Here is a 16,308-nt window from a genome sequence, read left to right on the forward strand (position 1 = left end):
AAGTCACAGTTTGTGACAGGCCAACCGTGGCCACCATATAAACCGATCCCCAAATTTTATTTCTTGAGCCTCCTGGATAAGCAAATTTCATCTGATCCGGCTAAAATTTGGCACTAATCTCGCAAACATTGGTCCATATCGGTCCATCTCTATATATAACCTCCATATAAACCGACCCTCATATTTCACATCGGGCTCTCTAATTACCGCGAAAAAAATGGTTCAAATCGGTTAGTTTATTTATAGACTTCTCTAATTATCCCGGTCAAGAACAATGTTACGAAGTATTAATATACCTTGTCATTGGCAAGTGTTACCACAACCTAAGCAATGCGATTGTGGATGACGGCCTTTAGTAGAAGCAATCCATGGTGGAGTGTACATAAGATTCGGCCTGGCCCAAATTACGGCCATATATATTAGCTTTTTAATTGATTACGTTTTCAACTCCATTCAATTTTGACAACCGTAAGATATATTTATATATGTAACTTCATTACACTTTGAGTATTAAACTTCACAATTCAATTAAAGAAAAACATTTATCTATATCATTAAAAAAATCCTGAAAATAGCATTCTAAGTTCCCGTAGCAAGCATAAAGAATATCATTCAATTACCAATTGAATTTGATTAACTTCAAATGCCACTTTCACGTCTTCTTTCCCAGAATCTAAAATTGACTACAGCCAACACCAAATCCTATTATTTTCCTACGTCAATTCCATGATTTCCTTAGAGGTGGACAAGTGGAAGCCATGGAGTAGTAGCAAGGCAACAAGTCGTATTAAAACAATCCCAGTTAACAATGTGCTCTGCAGTCCAGTTCAACGTTCAGAACCAAAAGTAAATTGTACGTGGTATAAAGAGTATTGTGTTATTCAATCCTAAGAGTACACTACAAAAAATTTTTGGGAGTCAATGACTGATTAGGTAAACCCAAAACCAAATTATCGATCTACTTGAGAATAATCAATATAGAAATCTAAATATCCATTCCTCGGAATTTAGAGTATACTAGGCTTCACTATTATGGGAATTATGCTTTAAAATATTTCAACGAAAAGGGATTTTGTGAGAGTATAATGTCCTGTGGTCTATACACCTGACATTATTTTGAAAACGTCGTACTTTTTTTTTGTACGACTGAATAACTAACAAAGCCTTGCAACCGTTTTTGTAGCAAACTTTTTGATATATCTAAATATTATATAAGCAACTATTTCTATATAAAATGTTGACAAAATTTTCTATAGAAACAAAATTTTGACAAAATTTTCTATGGAAATAAAATTTTTACAAAATTTTCTATAGAAATAAAATTTTGACAAAATTTTCTATAGAAATACAAATTTGACAAAATTTTCTATAGAAATAAAATTTTCTCAAAATTTTCTATAGAAATAAAATGTTTTGACAAAATTTTCTATAGAAATAAAATTTTTTGACAAAATTTTCTATAGAAATAAAATCTTGACAAAATTTTCTATAGAAATACAATTTCGACAACATTTTCTATAGAAATAAAATTTTGACAAAATTTTCTACAGAAATAAATTTTTTACAAATATGTCTATAAAAACAAAAGTTTGACAAAATTTTCTATAGAAATAAAATGTTTTGACAAAATTTGTTTTGATAAAATTTAGACAAAATTTTCTATGGAACTAACATTTTGACAAAATTTTCTATAGAAATAAAATTTTGACAAAATTTTCTATTGAAATAAAATTTTGACAAAATTTCCTATTGAATTAAATGTTTTAACAAATATTTCTATACAAATAAAGTTTTGACAAAATTTTCTATAGAAACTAAATTTTAACAAATTTTCTATAGAAATAATTTTTTTACAAATATATCTATAAACACAAAATTTTGACAAAATGTTCTATAGAAATAAAATGTTTTCACAAAATTTTCTATACAAATAAAATGTTTTGACAAAATTTTCTATTGAATTATATGTTTTGACAAATATTACTATACAAATAAAGTTTTGACAAAACTTTCTATAGAAATAAAATGTTGACAATTTTCGTTAAAAGTAAAATTTTTCAAAATTTTCTGTTGACATAAAATTTTGATAAAATAAAATAAATAAAATTTTGACAAAGTTTTCTATGGAAATAAAATTTTGACAAAATTTTCTATAGAAATAAAATTTTGACAACATTTTCTATATAAATAAAATATTCACAAAATTTTCTATAATAATAAAATTTTGATAAAATTTTCCTTAAAACAAGGAAATAAAATTTTGACAAAATTTTCTATAGGAATAAAATTTTGACAAAATGTTCTATAGGAATAAAATATTGGCAAAATTTTCTATAGAAAAAAAATTGACAAAATTTTCTATAGAAATAAAATTTTGAGAAAATTTTCTATAGAAAAAAATTGTTGACAAAATTTTCTATTGAAATAAATCTTGACAAAATTTTCTATAGAAATAAAATTTTGAGATAATTTTCTATAGAAATAAAATTTTGACAAAATTTTCTATAGAAATTTCTATAGAAATATAGAACAGGAAAAAATTTGACAAAATTTTCTATAGAAATAAAATTTTGACATAATTTTCTTTAGAAATAAAATGTTGACAAAATTTTCTATAGACATAAAATTTTGACAAAATTTTCTATAAAAATAAAATTTTGACAACATTTTCTATAGAGATAAAATATTGACAAAATTTTCTATAGAAATAAAATTTTGACAAAATTTTCTATAGAAATAAAATTTAGACAAAATTTCCTATAGAAATAAAATTTAGACAAAATTTCCTATAGAAATAAAATTTTGACAAAATTTTCTATAGAAATAAAATTTTGATAAAACTTTCCTTAAAACAAGGTTAGGTTAGGTGGCAGGCCGATGTATCAGGCTCACTTAGACTATTCAATCCATGGTGATACCACATTGGAGAACTTAAAACAAACATTTTGACAAAATTTTCTATAAAACTAAAATGTTCACAAAATTTTCTATAGAAATAAATTGTTTGACAAATATTTCTATTGAAATAAAATTTTGATGCGATTTTCTATAGAACTAAAATTTTGAAAAAAAAAAAATACTATAGAACTAAAATGTTGACAAAATTTTCTATAGAAATAAATTGTTTGGCAAATAGTTCTATAGAAATAAAATTTTGACAAAATTTTCTATAGAAATAAATAGAAATAAAATGTTCACAAAATTTTCTATAGAAATAAATTGTTTGACAAATATTTCTATTGAAATAAAATTTTGATACAATTTTCTATAGAACTAAATTTTTGAAAAAAAAATCTATAGAACTAAAATTTTGACAAATATCTCTATAGAAACAAAATTTTCTATAGAAATAAATTTGTTACAAATATAACTTATCTATGAACACAAAATTTTGAAAAAATTGTCTATAGAAATAAAATGTTCTGACAAAGTTTTCTATTGAATTAAATGTCTTGACAAATATTTCTATAGAAAAAAAAATGTTGACAAAATTTTCTATAGAAATAAAATTTTGAGAAAATTTTCTATAAAAAAAATTGATAAAATTTTCTATAGAAATAAAATTTTGGCAAAATTTTCAATAGAAATAAAATTTTGTCAAAATTTTCGATAGAAATAAAATTTTGACAAAATGTTCTATAGGAATAAAATATTGACAAAATTTTCTATAGAAACCAAAATTGACAAAATTTTCTATAGAAATAAAATTTTGACAAAATTTTCTATAGAAATAAAATTTTGAGATAATTTTCTATAGAAATAAATTTTTGACAAAATTTTCTATAGAAATAAAATTTTGACAAAATTTTCCATAGAAATAAAATTTTTACAAATATTTCTGTAGAACAAAAAAAAAAATTGACAAAATTTTCTATATTTCAAAATTTCCTATAGAAGTAAAATATTGACAAAATTTTCTATAGAAATAACATTTTGACAAAATTTTCTTTATAAATAAATGTCAAAGTTAATATACTCCCCCATACTATGGTGGAAGGCAAGTCATGAACGCGTAATTCCTTTACTACTTTCACTCTCATGTTAAATATCAATTTCATAATATCAAAATTTTTGTTTCTGTCAGTGTACTTACCATCCATTGTAGGCAAAAAGGCCAGAGTAAAATGATAACGCAAGAGATGTGACACGAGTATCTGTATTCTCAAATGTAAAATACTCGGTGTGACCCAAGTACAATTGGTAGATGCCAGATGCAATGATGATAAACAAGGCCAACAGCTATTAGCCAAGATTTAAAAATAAACAAAGATAAATAGCGAGAGAGAAAGAAAGAGAAATAAAAAAAAATCAGTTAAACAAATTCTGTATGGTATTTCAAGCTTAAATCAAACCTACTTTAGCGTATGTGAAAATATCCTGCACAGCGGTAGCCCATTTAACGTCCCAACAGTTAACAAAAGTCAGGACCACTGAAATGAAATACAATAAAAAAGTTAAGATTTTGTATTAGAAGTTAGATAAGAAAAACTTAATACCCAAGATGATAGTGATGCGAAGACAATGCTATAAATAAACATTAGTATTGGTTAAGATAAATTGAAGATTTAGGGAAGAATAACGAATATTAATGTTACGGAAATGAAAATGCTTGAAGAGTTAAACAATTGTTCACTCAAAAAAAGTTTACTTGGATTTAAAGATTTTGACCTTCCCTTAAGGATTTTGGTATTGACTCCGAGCCAAAGATGCGGCTTCTTTAAAATAATGAAACTTTTTAGCAACCTATCTGGCTTTAAATCTAGGACCAATAAAATTAAAATTAGGATACAGATCTTTTTTATCAAATTTTTATTCTCTTTTCGCGGTTTATTAATAAAGGTACTCAAGTACAAACAAATGCCAGATTAAAAATCCAAATTATAAGGGATACTTCAAAGTAAAAAATGTTTTCTTAATTCCAAAAAAAACTTTAAACCAAACACGCTAAATCCTCAAAATAAGTCTTAGCCTATATTTGAAGCGTTTTTATCTTAAATCGAAAGTTTCTAAAGTTAATTTAACGACAATTTCTTTAAATAAAAAATGTGTTCCTTTAATTTAAGGAAAATTAGCCTTTGGATCCAAGTAAACTTTTTTTTAAGTGTTGGAGCCAAAGAAGTAAAATGGGAGATCGATCTATATGGGAGCTATAACAAAACATGGATCGATTCTCGTCATATTCGCAATACCGATTTATAAACCAACCTATACTTTTTAAAATATTGAGGTGTCTACATGCTTAAATCCTGCATCGATATATCCTATCTTCGAACTTAAATTTCACCACGATAGGTTTATTATTGAAGGCTATAGGATGCTTTCAATAGACAGACACGCATATAGACCGACATCTTTATATCGTCTTAGAATTTCTCTCAGGTTGGCTGATAAGTCCCCGGTCTGACACATAGATGACGTCGCTAGTATTAAATGCATATTATTTTTATATAGTACCAATCTTCAAATGATTCGTGTCAAAATTTGACGTCTGTAAGTCAATTAGTTTGCGAGATAGAGCGTCTTTTGTGAAGCAACTTTTGTTATTGTGAAAAAAAAATGGAAAAAAGGAATTTCGTGTTTTGATAAAATACTGTTTTCTGAAGGGAAAAAATACGGTGGAAGCAAAAACTTGGCTTGATAATGAGTTTCCGGACTCTGCCCCAGGGAAATCAACAATAATTGATTGGTATGCAAAATTCAAGCGTGGTGAAATGAGCACGGAGGACGGTGAACGCAGTGGACGCCCGAAAGAGGTGGTTACCGACGAAAACATCAATAAAAATCCACAAAATGATTTTGAATGACTGTAAAATGAAGTTGATCGAGATAGCAGAGGCCTTAAAGATATCAAAGGAACGTGTTGGTCATATCATTCATCAATATTTGGATATGCGGAAGCTCTGTGCAAAATGGGTGCCGCGCGAGCTCACATTTGACCAAAAACAACAACGTGTTGATGATTCTGAGCGGTGTTTGCAGCTGTTAACTCGTAAAACACCCGAGTTTTTCCGTCGATATGTGACAATGGATGAAACATGGCTCCATCACTACACTCCTGAGACCAATCGACAGTCGGCTGAGTGGACAGCGACCGGTGAACCGTCTCCGAAGCGTGGAAAGGCTCAAAAGTTCGCTGGCAATGTAATGGCCTCTGTTTTTTGGGATGCGCATGGAATAATTTTTATCGATTATCTTGAGAAGGGAAAAACCATCAACAGTGACTATTATATGGCGTTATTGGAGCGTTTGAAGAAGAAAAAAGTGTTGTTCCACCCAGGGCTGTGGAGTCGGAGCCGGAGTCGGAGTCTTGGAGTCGGAGTCTGAAGATTTTGCTGGAGTCGGAGTCGGAGCCGGAGTCGTATAAATTTTGCTCGACTCCGACTCCGGCGAAACAAAATTTCAAAAATACTTCATATCAATAAAATTGTAACAAAAGAAATATTTTGACAAGTTAGATTCGATTGGTGTTTTTAATCGAACAACGAAAAACAAAGTACTGGATTTCAGGCCATTCAAATTGTATTTATACGGGAGAAATTTCACGGTGATTAATTTTTAACCCTATATACTCTTGATAAAGGCACAATTTAAGGCAATTGTAGAACCTAACGTTCTGAATTTTTGGCAGGCATGTTGAGTTCAAAGATTGGTCATACTGAACAATTTTGTGATATAGCATCTACATAAAAACCCATCTCCGATTTGCTTTAAGAAATCTGATTAGCCCGAAATTTTGATTTTTGTATATTTTTATACCCACCACCATAGAATGGTGACGGGGGTATAATAAGTTAGTCATTCCGTGTGTAACACATCGAAATATCGATTTCCGACTATATAAAGTATATACATTCTTGATCAGGGAGAAATTCTATGACGATATAACCAAGTCCGTCTGTCTGTTGTAATCACGCTACAGCCTTCTATAATGAAGCAATCGTGCTGAAATTTTGCACAAACTCGTCTTTTCTCTGCAGGCAGGTCAAGTTCGAAGATGGGATATATCGGTCCAGGTTTTGATATAGTCCCCATATAAACCGAACTCCCGATTTGGGGTCTTGGGCTTATAAAAACCGTAGTTTTTATCCAATTTGCCTGAAATTTGAAATTTAGAGGTATTTTTGAACCATAAAGAGGTGCGCCAAAAATGGTGAGTATCGGTCCATGTTTTCGTATAGCCCCCATATAGACCGATATCTAGATTTTATTACATGGTCTTTTAGAATCCGTAGTTTTTATCCAATTTGAAATCTAGAGGTATTTTAGGACCATAAAGAGGTATACCAAAAATGGTGAGTATCGGTTCATGTTTTGGTATGGCACCCATATAGACCGATCTCCCGGTTTCACTTCTCGGACTTCTAGAATCCGTAGTTTTTATCCAATTTGCACTAAATTTGAAATCTAGAATTATTTTACGAAGAGGTGCGCCGAAAATGGAGAGTATCGGTCAATGTTTTAGTATAGGCCCATATAGACCGACCTCCCGATTTTACTTTTTGGACTTGTCCAATTTGCCTGAAATTGAAATGATTTTATTGTTTGGGATTTTTGAAACCGTAGTTTTTATCCAATTGTCCTGAAATTTTAAATCTAAAAATATTTTAGGACCGTTAAGAGGTGTGCCGAAAACGGTGATTATCGGTCCATGTTTTAGTATAGCACCCTTAATACCGATCTATCGATTTAACTCCGTGGGTTTCTAGAAACCGTAGTTTTTATCGGATTTGCCTGAAATTGTATTGTAGACTCACAAAAACGTGTATCGGATATAAAGGGTGATTTGTTAAGAGCTTGATAACTTTTTTTTAAAAAAAAACGCATAAAATTTGCAAAATCTCATCGGTTCTTTATTTGAAACGTTAGATTGGTCCATGACATTTACTTTTTGAAGATAACTTCATTTAAATGTTGACCGCGGCTGCGTCTTAGGTGGTCCATTCGGAAAGTCCAATTTTGGGCAACTTTTTCGAGCATTTCGGCCGGAATAGCCCGAATTTCTTCGGAAATGTTGTCTTCCAAAGCTGGAATAGTTGCTGGCTTATTTCTGTAGACTTTAGACTTGACGTAGCCCCACAAAAAATAGTCTAAAGGCGTCAAATCGCATGATCTTGGTGGCCAACTTACCGGTCCTTTTCTTGAGATGAATTGTTCTCCGAAGTTTTCCCTCAAAATGGCCATAGAATCGCGAGCTGTGTGGCATGTAGCGCCATCTTGTTGAAACCACATGTCAACCAAGTTCAGTTCTTCCATTTTTGGCAACAAAAAGTTTGTTAGCATCGAACGATAGCGATCGCCATTCACCGTAACGTTGCGTCCAACAGCATCTTTGAAAAAATACGGTCCAATGATTCCACCAGCGTACAAACCACACCAAACAGTGCATTTTTCGAGATGCATGGGCAGTTCTTGAACGGCTTCTGGTTGCTCTTCACTCCAAATGCGGCAATTTTGCTTATTTACGTAGCCATTCAACCAGAAATGAGCCTCATCGCTGAACAAAATTTGTCGATAAAAAAGCGGATTTTCTGCCAACTTTTCTAGGGCCCATTCACTGAAAATTCGACGTTGTGGCTCGTTAGTAAGTCTATTCATGATGAAATGTCAAAGCATACTGAGCATCTTTCTCTTTGACACCATGTCTGAAATCCCACGTGATCTGTCAAATACTAATGCATGAAAATCCTAACCTCAAAAGAATCACCCTTTAGTTTTTATCGGCCCGTATGGTAAGGCCTCCATATAGACCAATTTCACTTCTTGAGTGTATAGAAGGCGCACTAATCATGAAAATTGCTTGAAACTAAATGTAAAATTTCCAGATTTTACTTCTCGTAATCATTTAAATAATGGGGGTGAAAATCTACAGATTTTAGATCTCCAATCAAGACGTTATTTCATCATTTGCTTGCACACTTAAAAGATATGTTAATGATTCCTCTAAAACTCACAAAACAAAAATGGTTCTTATAAATCCAAAATCTGATATAGTCTTCAAAGGTAAAATCTTTAAATTTACTTTCGGGAAGTGTACTAATTGAACGGTTCTGCTTGGGAGAATATCTGTCATCAAACCCCCCTGAAATTTTAAAGGAAACTATAATATTTGATTCATGGTGGTGGGTGATTCATGGGTGGGTATTCGGCCCGGCCGAACTTACTGCTGTAAATACTTGTTCTTTTTTATATAGATTTATTTTTTATAAAATGCCTACATAGACCAATACCAAGATTTTTTAAACATCTGGAAGCCTAATTATTTTTTGAAATTTTGTGTTTTTATAAATTCATATTCTGCACTCAAAAAAAGTGAACTCTCTATTTCACTAAAGCCAATTTAACTTTGTTTTAGTTCATGGAATTATTATATATGGAGAAAGTTTCGTTTACAATAATAATTTTTTGCGTACGTTAGTTAAATGAACTAAAAAACGGAAAAAATTATACACAAATGAAGTAAAAAGTTTAACTAAATTCGAACTTCTCACCAAATAGTTCATTGTTTCTTAAAATTTGTAAATTTTACTACAAATTCGTCCCTCATGAACTTCGTATGTCACTAAAGACATTCTTGCAATTTTGAACTCCATTTTTTTCTTTCAAACTACAAAATTTTCTTTAACAAGTGGAAAAAAATAATTATGTCTAATAAATTTTCTTGAATTTGTCGAAAAATATTGACTTATTTTTATACCCTTCACCACTACTGTGGTACAGGGTATAATAAGTTTGTGCATTTGTATGTAACGCCAAGAAGGAGTAATCATAGACCAACCTTTTAGTATACGGATCGGCTTAGAATTAAATTCTGAGTCGATTTAGCGATGTCCGTCTGTCTGTCTGTCCGTCTGTCTGTCTGTCCGTCTGTCTGTCTGTCTGTTGATGTATTTTTGTGTGCAAAGTAGAGCTCGCAGTTTTAGTCCGATTGTCCTAAAATTTGGTACAGGGTCCTGTTTCGGCTCAAAGACGATCCCTATTGATTTTGGAAAAAATCGGTTCAGATTTAGATATAGCTGCCATATATATTTTTCACCGATCTGGTCATAATTGGCGTGTATATCAACCGATCTTCCTCAAATTCCGTACATCCGAATATTTTATGAGTCTCGAAAAACTTGCAAAATATCAGCAAAATCGGTTCAGATTTAGATATAGCTCCCATATATAGCTTTCGCCCGATTTACACTCATTTGCCCACAGAGGCCAATTTTTTGCTCCGATTTAGTTGAAATTTTGCATAGGGAGTAGAATTAGCGTTGTAACTATGCTTGCCAAATTTGCTTGAAATCGGTTCAGATTTGGATATATCTCCCATATAAAGCTTTCGCCCGATTTACACTCATATGACCACAGAGGCCAATTTTTAACTCCGATTTAGTTGAAATTTTGGACAGGGAGTAGAATTAGCATTGTTGCTATGCGTGCCAAATTTGGTTGAAATCGGTTCATATTTAGATATATCTCCCATATATAGCTTTCGCCCGATTTACACTCATATGACCACAGAGGCCAATTTTTAACTCCGATTTAGTTGAAATTTTGCACAGGGAGTAGAATTAGCATTGTAGCTATGCGTGCCAAATTTGGTTGAAATCGGTTCAGATTTAGATATAGCTCCCATATATATGTTTTTCTGATTTAGACAAAAATGGTCAAAATACCAACATTTTCCTTGTAAAATCGCCACTGCTTAGCCGAAAAGTTGTAAAAATGACTCTAATTTTCCTAAACTTCTAATACATATATATCGAGCGATAAATCATAAATAAACTTTTTCGAAGTTTCCTTAAAATTGCTTCAGATTTAAACGTTTCCCATATTTTTTTACTAACATTGTGTTCCACCCTAGTACATTAGCCGACTTAAATTTTGAGTCTATAGATTTTGTTGAATTCTATCAAATTCTTCCAGATCGAGTGATATTTAAATTTATGTATTTGGGACAAACCTTTATATATAGCCCCAACACATTTGACGGATGGGATATGGTATCGAAAATTTAGATCTACAAAGTGGTGCAGGGTATAATATAGTCGGCCCCGCCCGACTTTAGACTTTCCTTACTGGTTTTGATATCGGCGTGAATTCAGCGTTTGTAATACTGTTTAGTTAAAATTTTCTAAAAATATTAAAAATTTTCTAAAATTAACTAAATGTTTTCTTCCTGGTGGGTTCACTGTTTTTTCAGTGTGGAGATTGTTGTTATCTACCCATACTTTGATCTCTATATAGTATTGTGTCGTATTTTAATGTATTGGCCTGAAATTAAAATTTTGAGTTCTTTACATTCCTAAAATGTCGTCGAGTCATATCAAAAATTAAAATTAGAGTTCTTTTGGACATATAAACACATAGGGCAACATAGAATACTTATATTTGTCTATTTTTGGAACACTACACCTTAAAATTATAATTGGAATACTGTTAAAATGATATTTAGGTGCACCACCTGGAGTCGACTCCGGAGTCGGAGTCGGAGTCGAGGCTTATAAGAAATGCTGGAGTCGGAGTCGGAGCCGGAGTCGAGCAAAATTGACTCGACTCCACAGCCCTGGTTCCACCAAGACAACGCACCGTGCCACAAGTCATTGAGAACGATGGCAAAAATTCATGGATTGGGCTTCGAATTGCTTCCCCACCCACCGTATTCTCCAGATCTGGCCCCCAGCGACTTTTTCTTGTTCTCAGGCCTCAAAAGGATGCTCGCAGGAAAAAATTTGGCTGCAATTAAGAGGTGATCGCCGAAACTGAGGCCTATTTTGAGGCAAAACCGAAGTAGTACTACCAAAATGGTATCAAAAAATTTGAAGGTCGTTATAATCGTTGTATCGTTCTTGAAGGGAACTATGTTGAATAATAAAAATGAATTTTGAAAAAAAAATGAGTTTTTCTTTGTTAGACCGGGGACTTGTCAGCCAACCTGTTAGTTTATATAGGAATTTAATATGTCGTTTTTTCCCTTCACCATAGTATGGGGGCTCCACAAAAATTTTCATTCCAGTGGTAAAACAACGAAATATTGGTCTCGGACTCCATATATTCTTTGCCGAGGTGAAACTCTGAGTCGATCTTTTAGTTATAGCTCCCATATAAACGCATTTCATGATTTCACTTTTGAAGTCTTCTAGAAGAGCAAATTTCATCCGACCCGGTTGAAATTTGGTTAGTGATTTCAGTATACCTCCATATTTCCGTCTTTCTGTTGTAATCACGGTAAAACCTTTAATAATAAATTTTTGTCTGCAAGCAGGCCTAGTTCGAAGATGGCTATATCGCCATTTTTTAATATAGCCTCCACCTAAACCGATCTCTAACAGGTTGGCTGATAAGTCCCCGGTCTGACACATAGATGGCGTTGCTAGTATTAAATGCATATTATTTTTATATAGTACCAACCTTCAAATGATTCGTGTCAAAATTTGACGTCTGTAAGTCAATTAGTTTGTGAGATAGAGCGTCTTTTGTGAAGCAACTTTTGTTATTGTGAAACAAATGGAAAAACAGGAATTTCGTGTTTTGATAAAATACTGTTTTCTGAAGGCAAAAAATACGGTGGAAGCAAAAACTTGGCTTGATAATGAGTTTCCGGACTCTGCCCCAGGGAAATCAACAATAATTGATTGGTATGCAAAATTCAAGCCTGGTGAAATGAGCACGGAGGACGGTGAACGCAGTGGACGCCCGGAAGAGGTGGTTACCGACGAAAACATCAAAAAAATCCACAAAATTATTTTGAATGACCGTAAAATGAAGTTGATCGAGATAGCAGAGACCTTAAAGCTATCAAAGAAATGTGTTGATCATTTCATTCATCAATATTTGGATATGCGGAAGCTCAGTGCAAAATGGGTGCCGCGCGAGCTCACATTTGACCAAAAACAACAGCGTGTTGATGATTCTGAGCGGTGTTTGCAGCTGTTAACTCGTAATACACCCGAGTTTTTCCGTCGATATGTGACAATGGATGAAACATGGCTCCATCACTACACTGCTAAGTCCAATCGTCAGTCGGCTGAGTGGACTGCGACCGGTGAACCGTCTCCGAAACGTGGAAAGACGCAAAAGTCCACTGGCAAAGTAATGGCCTCTGTTTTTTGGGATGCGCATGGAATAATTTTTATCGATTATCTTGAGAAGGGAAAAACCATCAACAGTGACTATTATATGGCGTTATTGGAGCGCTTGAAGGTCGAATTCGCGACAAAACGTCCCCATATGAAGAAGAAAAAAGTGTTGTTCCACCTAGACAACGCACCGTGCCACCAGTCATTGAGAACGAATGCAAAAATTCATGAATTGGGCTTCGAATTGCTTCCCCACACACCGTATTCTCAAGATCTGGCCCCAGCGACTATTTCTTGTTCTCACACCTCAAAAGGATGCTCGCAGGGAAAAAATTTGGCTGCAATGAAGAGGTGATCGCCGAAACTTAGGCCTATTTTGAGGCAAAACCGAAGGAGTACTACCAAAATGGTATCAAAAAATTGGAAGGTCGTTATAATCGTTGTATCGCTTTTGAAGGGAACTACATATGTTGAATAATAACAAGTATATACGGCCGTAAGTTCGGCCAGGCCGAATCTTATGTACCCTCCACCATGGATTGCGAAGAAACTTCTACGAAAGACTGTCATCGACAACGAATTACTTGGGTTGTGGTATTTTAAAACTTCTTAACATCGTTTTCTAAATTGTGAGTTAGTCCGTACGTGGTATGTATTAGACAATACGTAGAGAGCCAGAATTGAAATATGGGGGTCGCATATATGGGTGATATATGCAATTATGAACTTGATATGGACCAATTTTTGTGTGATTGGGGATCGATTTATCTGATGGCTATATATAACTATAGACCGATATGGACCTAGTTAGGCATGTTTGTTAACGGCCATATACTAGCACAATGTACAAAATTTCAACTGACTCGTATGAAATTTGCTCCTCCAAGAGGCTCCAAAACCAAATCTCGGGATCGGTTTATATGGGGGCTATATATGATTATGGACTGATATGGACCACTTTTGGCATGGTGGTTAAATATCATATACTACCACCACGTACCAAATTTCAACCAGATCGGATGAATTTTGCTTCTCCAAAAGGCACCAGAGGTCAAATCTGGGGATCGGTTTATATGGGGGCTATATATAGTTATGGACTGATATAAACCAATTCCTGCATGGTTGTTGGATACCATATACTAACACCACGTACCAAATTTCAACCGACACGGATGAATTTTGCTCTTCCAAGAGGCTCCGGAGGTCAAATCTGGGGATCGGTTTATATGAGGGCTATATATAATTATGGACCGATTTCGACCAATTGTTGCATGGGTGTTTGAGGCCATATATTAACACCACGTATCAAATTTCAACTGAATCAGATGAATTTTGGTCTTCCAAGAGGCTCCGGAGGTCAAATCTGGTGATCGGTTTATATGGGGGCTATATATAATTATGGACCGATGTGGACCACTTTTTGCATGGTCATTAGAGACCATATACTAACACCATGTACCAAATTTCAGCCAGATCGAAGGAAATTTGCTTCTCTTAGAGGCTCCGCAAGCCAAATCGGGGGATCGGTTTATATGGGGGCTATATGTAATTATGGACCGATGTGGACCAATTTTTGCATGGTTGTTAGAGACCACATACCAACACCATGTACCAAATTTCAGCCGGATCGGATGAAATTTGCTTCTCTTAGAGCGATCGCAAGCCAAATTTGGGGGTGCGTTTATATGGGGGCTATACGTAAAAGTGGACCGATATGGCCCAGTTGCAATACTATCCGACCTACATCGATAGCAAGTACTTGTGCCAAGTTTCAAGTCGATAGCTTGTTTCGTTCGGAAGTTAGCGTGATTTCAACAGACGGACGGACATGCTCAGATCGCCTCATAATTTCACCACGACCCAGAATATATATACTTTATGGGGTCTTAGAGCAATATTTCGATGTGTTACAAACGGAATGACAAAGTTAATATACCCCCATCCTATGGTGGAGGGTATAAAAAAGTGTTGTTCCACCAAGACAACGCACCGTGCCGCAAGTCATTGAGAGCGATGGCAAAAATTCATGAATTGGGCTTCGAATTGCTTCCCCACCCACCATATTCTCCAGATCTGGCCACCAGCGACTTTTTCTTGTTCTCAGACCAAAAGGATGCTCGTAGGGAAAAAATTTGGCTGCAATGAAGAGGTGATCGCCGAAACTGAGGCCTATTTTGAGGCAAAACCGAAGGAGTACTACCAAAATGGTATCAAAAAATTGGAAGGTCGTTATAATCATTACATCGCTCGTGAAGGGAACTATGTTTAATAATAACAAGTATGTACGGCCGTAAGTTCGACCAGGCCGAATCTTATGTACCCTCCACCATGGATTGCGTAGAAACTTCTACGAAAGACTGTCATCGACAACGAATTACTTGGGTTGTGGTATTTTAAAACTTCTTAATATCGTTTTCTAAATTGTGAGTTAGTCCGTACGTGGTATGTATTAGACAATACGTAGAGAGCCAGAATTGAAATATGAGGGTCCTAGTTAGGCATGGTTGTTAACGGTCATATACTAGCACAACTGACTCGTATGAAATTTGCTCCTCCAAGAGGCTCCAAAACCAAATCTCGGGATCGGTTTATATGGGGGCTATATATGATTATGGACTGATATGGACCACTTTTGGCATGGTTGTTAAATATCATATACTACCACCACGTACCAAATTTCAACCAGATCGGATGAATTTTGCTTCTCCAAAAGGCACCGGATCGGTATATATGGGGGCTATATATAATTATGGACTGATATGAACTAATTCCTGCATTGTTGTTGGATACCATATACTAACTTCAGGTACCAAATTTCAACCGAATCGGATGAATTTTGCTCTTCCAAGAGGTTCCGGAGGTCAAATCTGGGGATCGGTTTATATGAGGGCTATATATAATTATAGGAAGGTCGTATAATCGTTGTATCGTTGTATCTTGAAGGGAACTATGAATAATAAAAACTAATTTTGACAAAAAATGTGTTTTTCTTTGTTAGACCGGGGACTTATCAGCCAACCTGTTATGTTAGACAGACACGCAGGTAGACTGACATCGTTCTCTATGATTATAGTTAAGATACAAAAAGTCAACAAACTTAAAGACGATTTCATTAATTTTAAAGAAGCTGACCTCAAACAAAATTTTCTTTCATGTAAAGATACCCAATTTTTAAGTCGAATCACTTAAGGATAAAACGACTGCATTGAAAAGTTTATCGACTTTTGGACGAGGAAAGAAATAT

At 33.9% G+C, this 16,308-nt stretch overlaps 1 protein-coding gene across 1 annotated transcript in view; it reads right to left on the reverse strand.

The window, feature by feature from the left end:
- LOC142222165 (Y+L amino acid transporter 2) overlaps positions 1 to 16,308 on the reverse strand; it is a 95,249-nt gene that overhangs the window by 15,860 nt on the left and 63,081 nt on the right. Inside the window, exons 4-5 of the mRNA XM_075292164.1 lie at positions 4,357 to 4,430; positions 4,094 to 4,239 (exon numbers count right to left, since the gene is read on the reverse strand). Coding sequence (XP_075148279.1) covers positions 4,094 to 4,239; positions 4,357 to 4,430 — 220 coding nt within the window. The remainder of the gene's footprint in view (positions 1 to 4,093; positions 4,240 to 4,356; positions 4,431 to 16,308) is intronic.

The sequence above is a fragment of the Haematobia irritans genome, chromosome 1, assembly GCF_050003625.1.
Source record: "Haematobia irritans isolate KBUSLIRL chromosome 1, ASM5000362v1, whole genome shotgun sequence".
Taxonomy (NCBI): Eukaryota; Metazoa; Arthropoda; class Insecta; order Diptera; family Muscidae; genus Haematobia; species Haematobia irritans.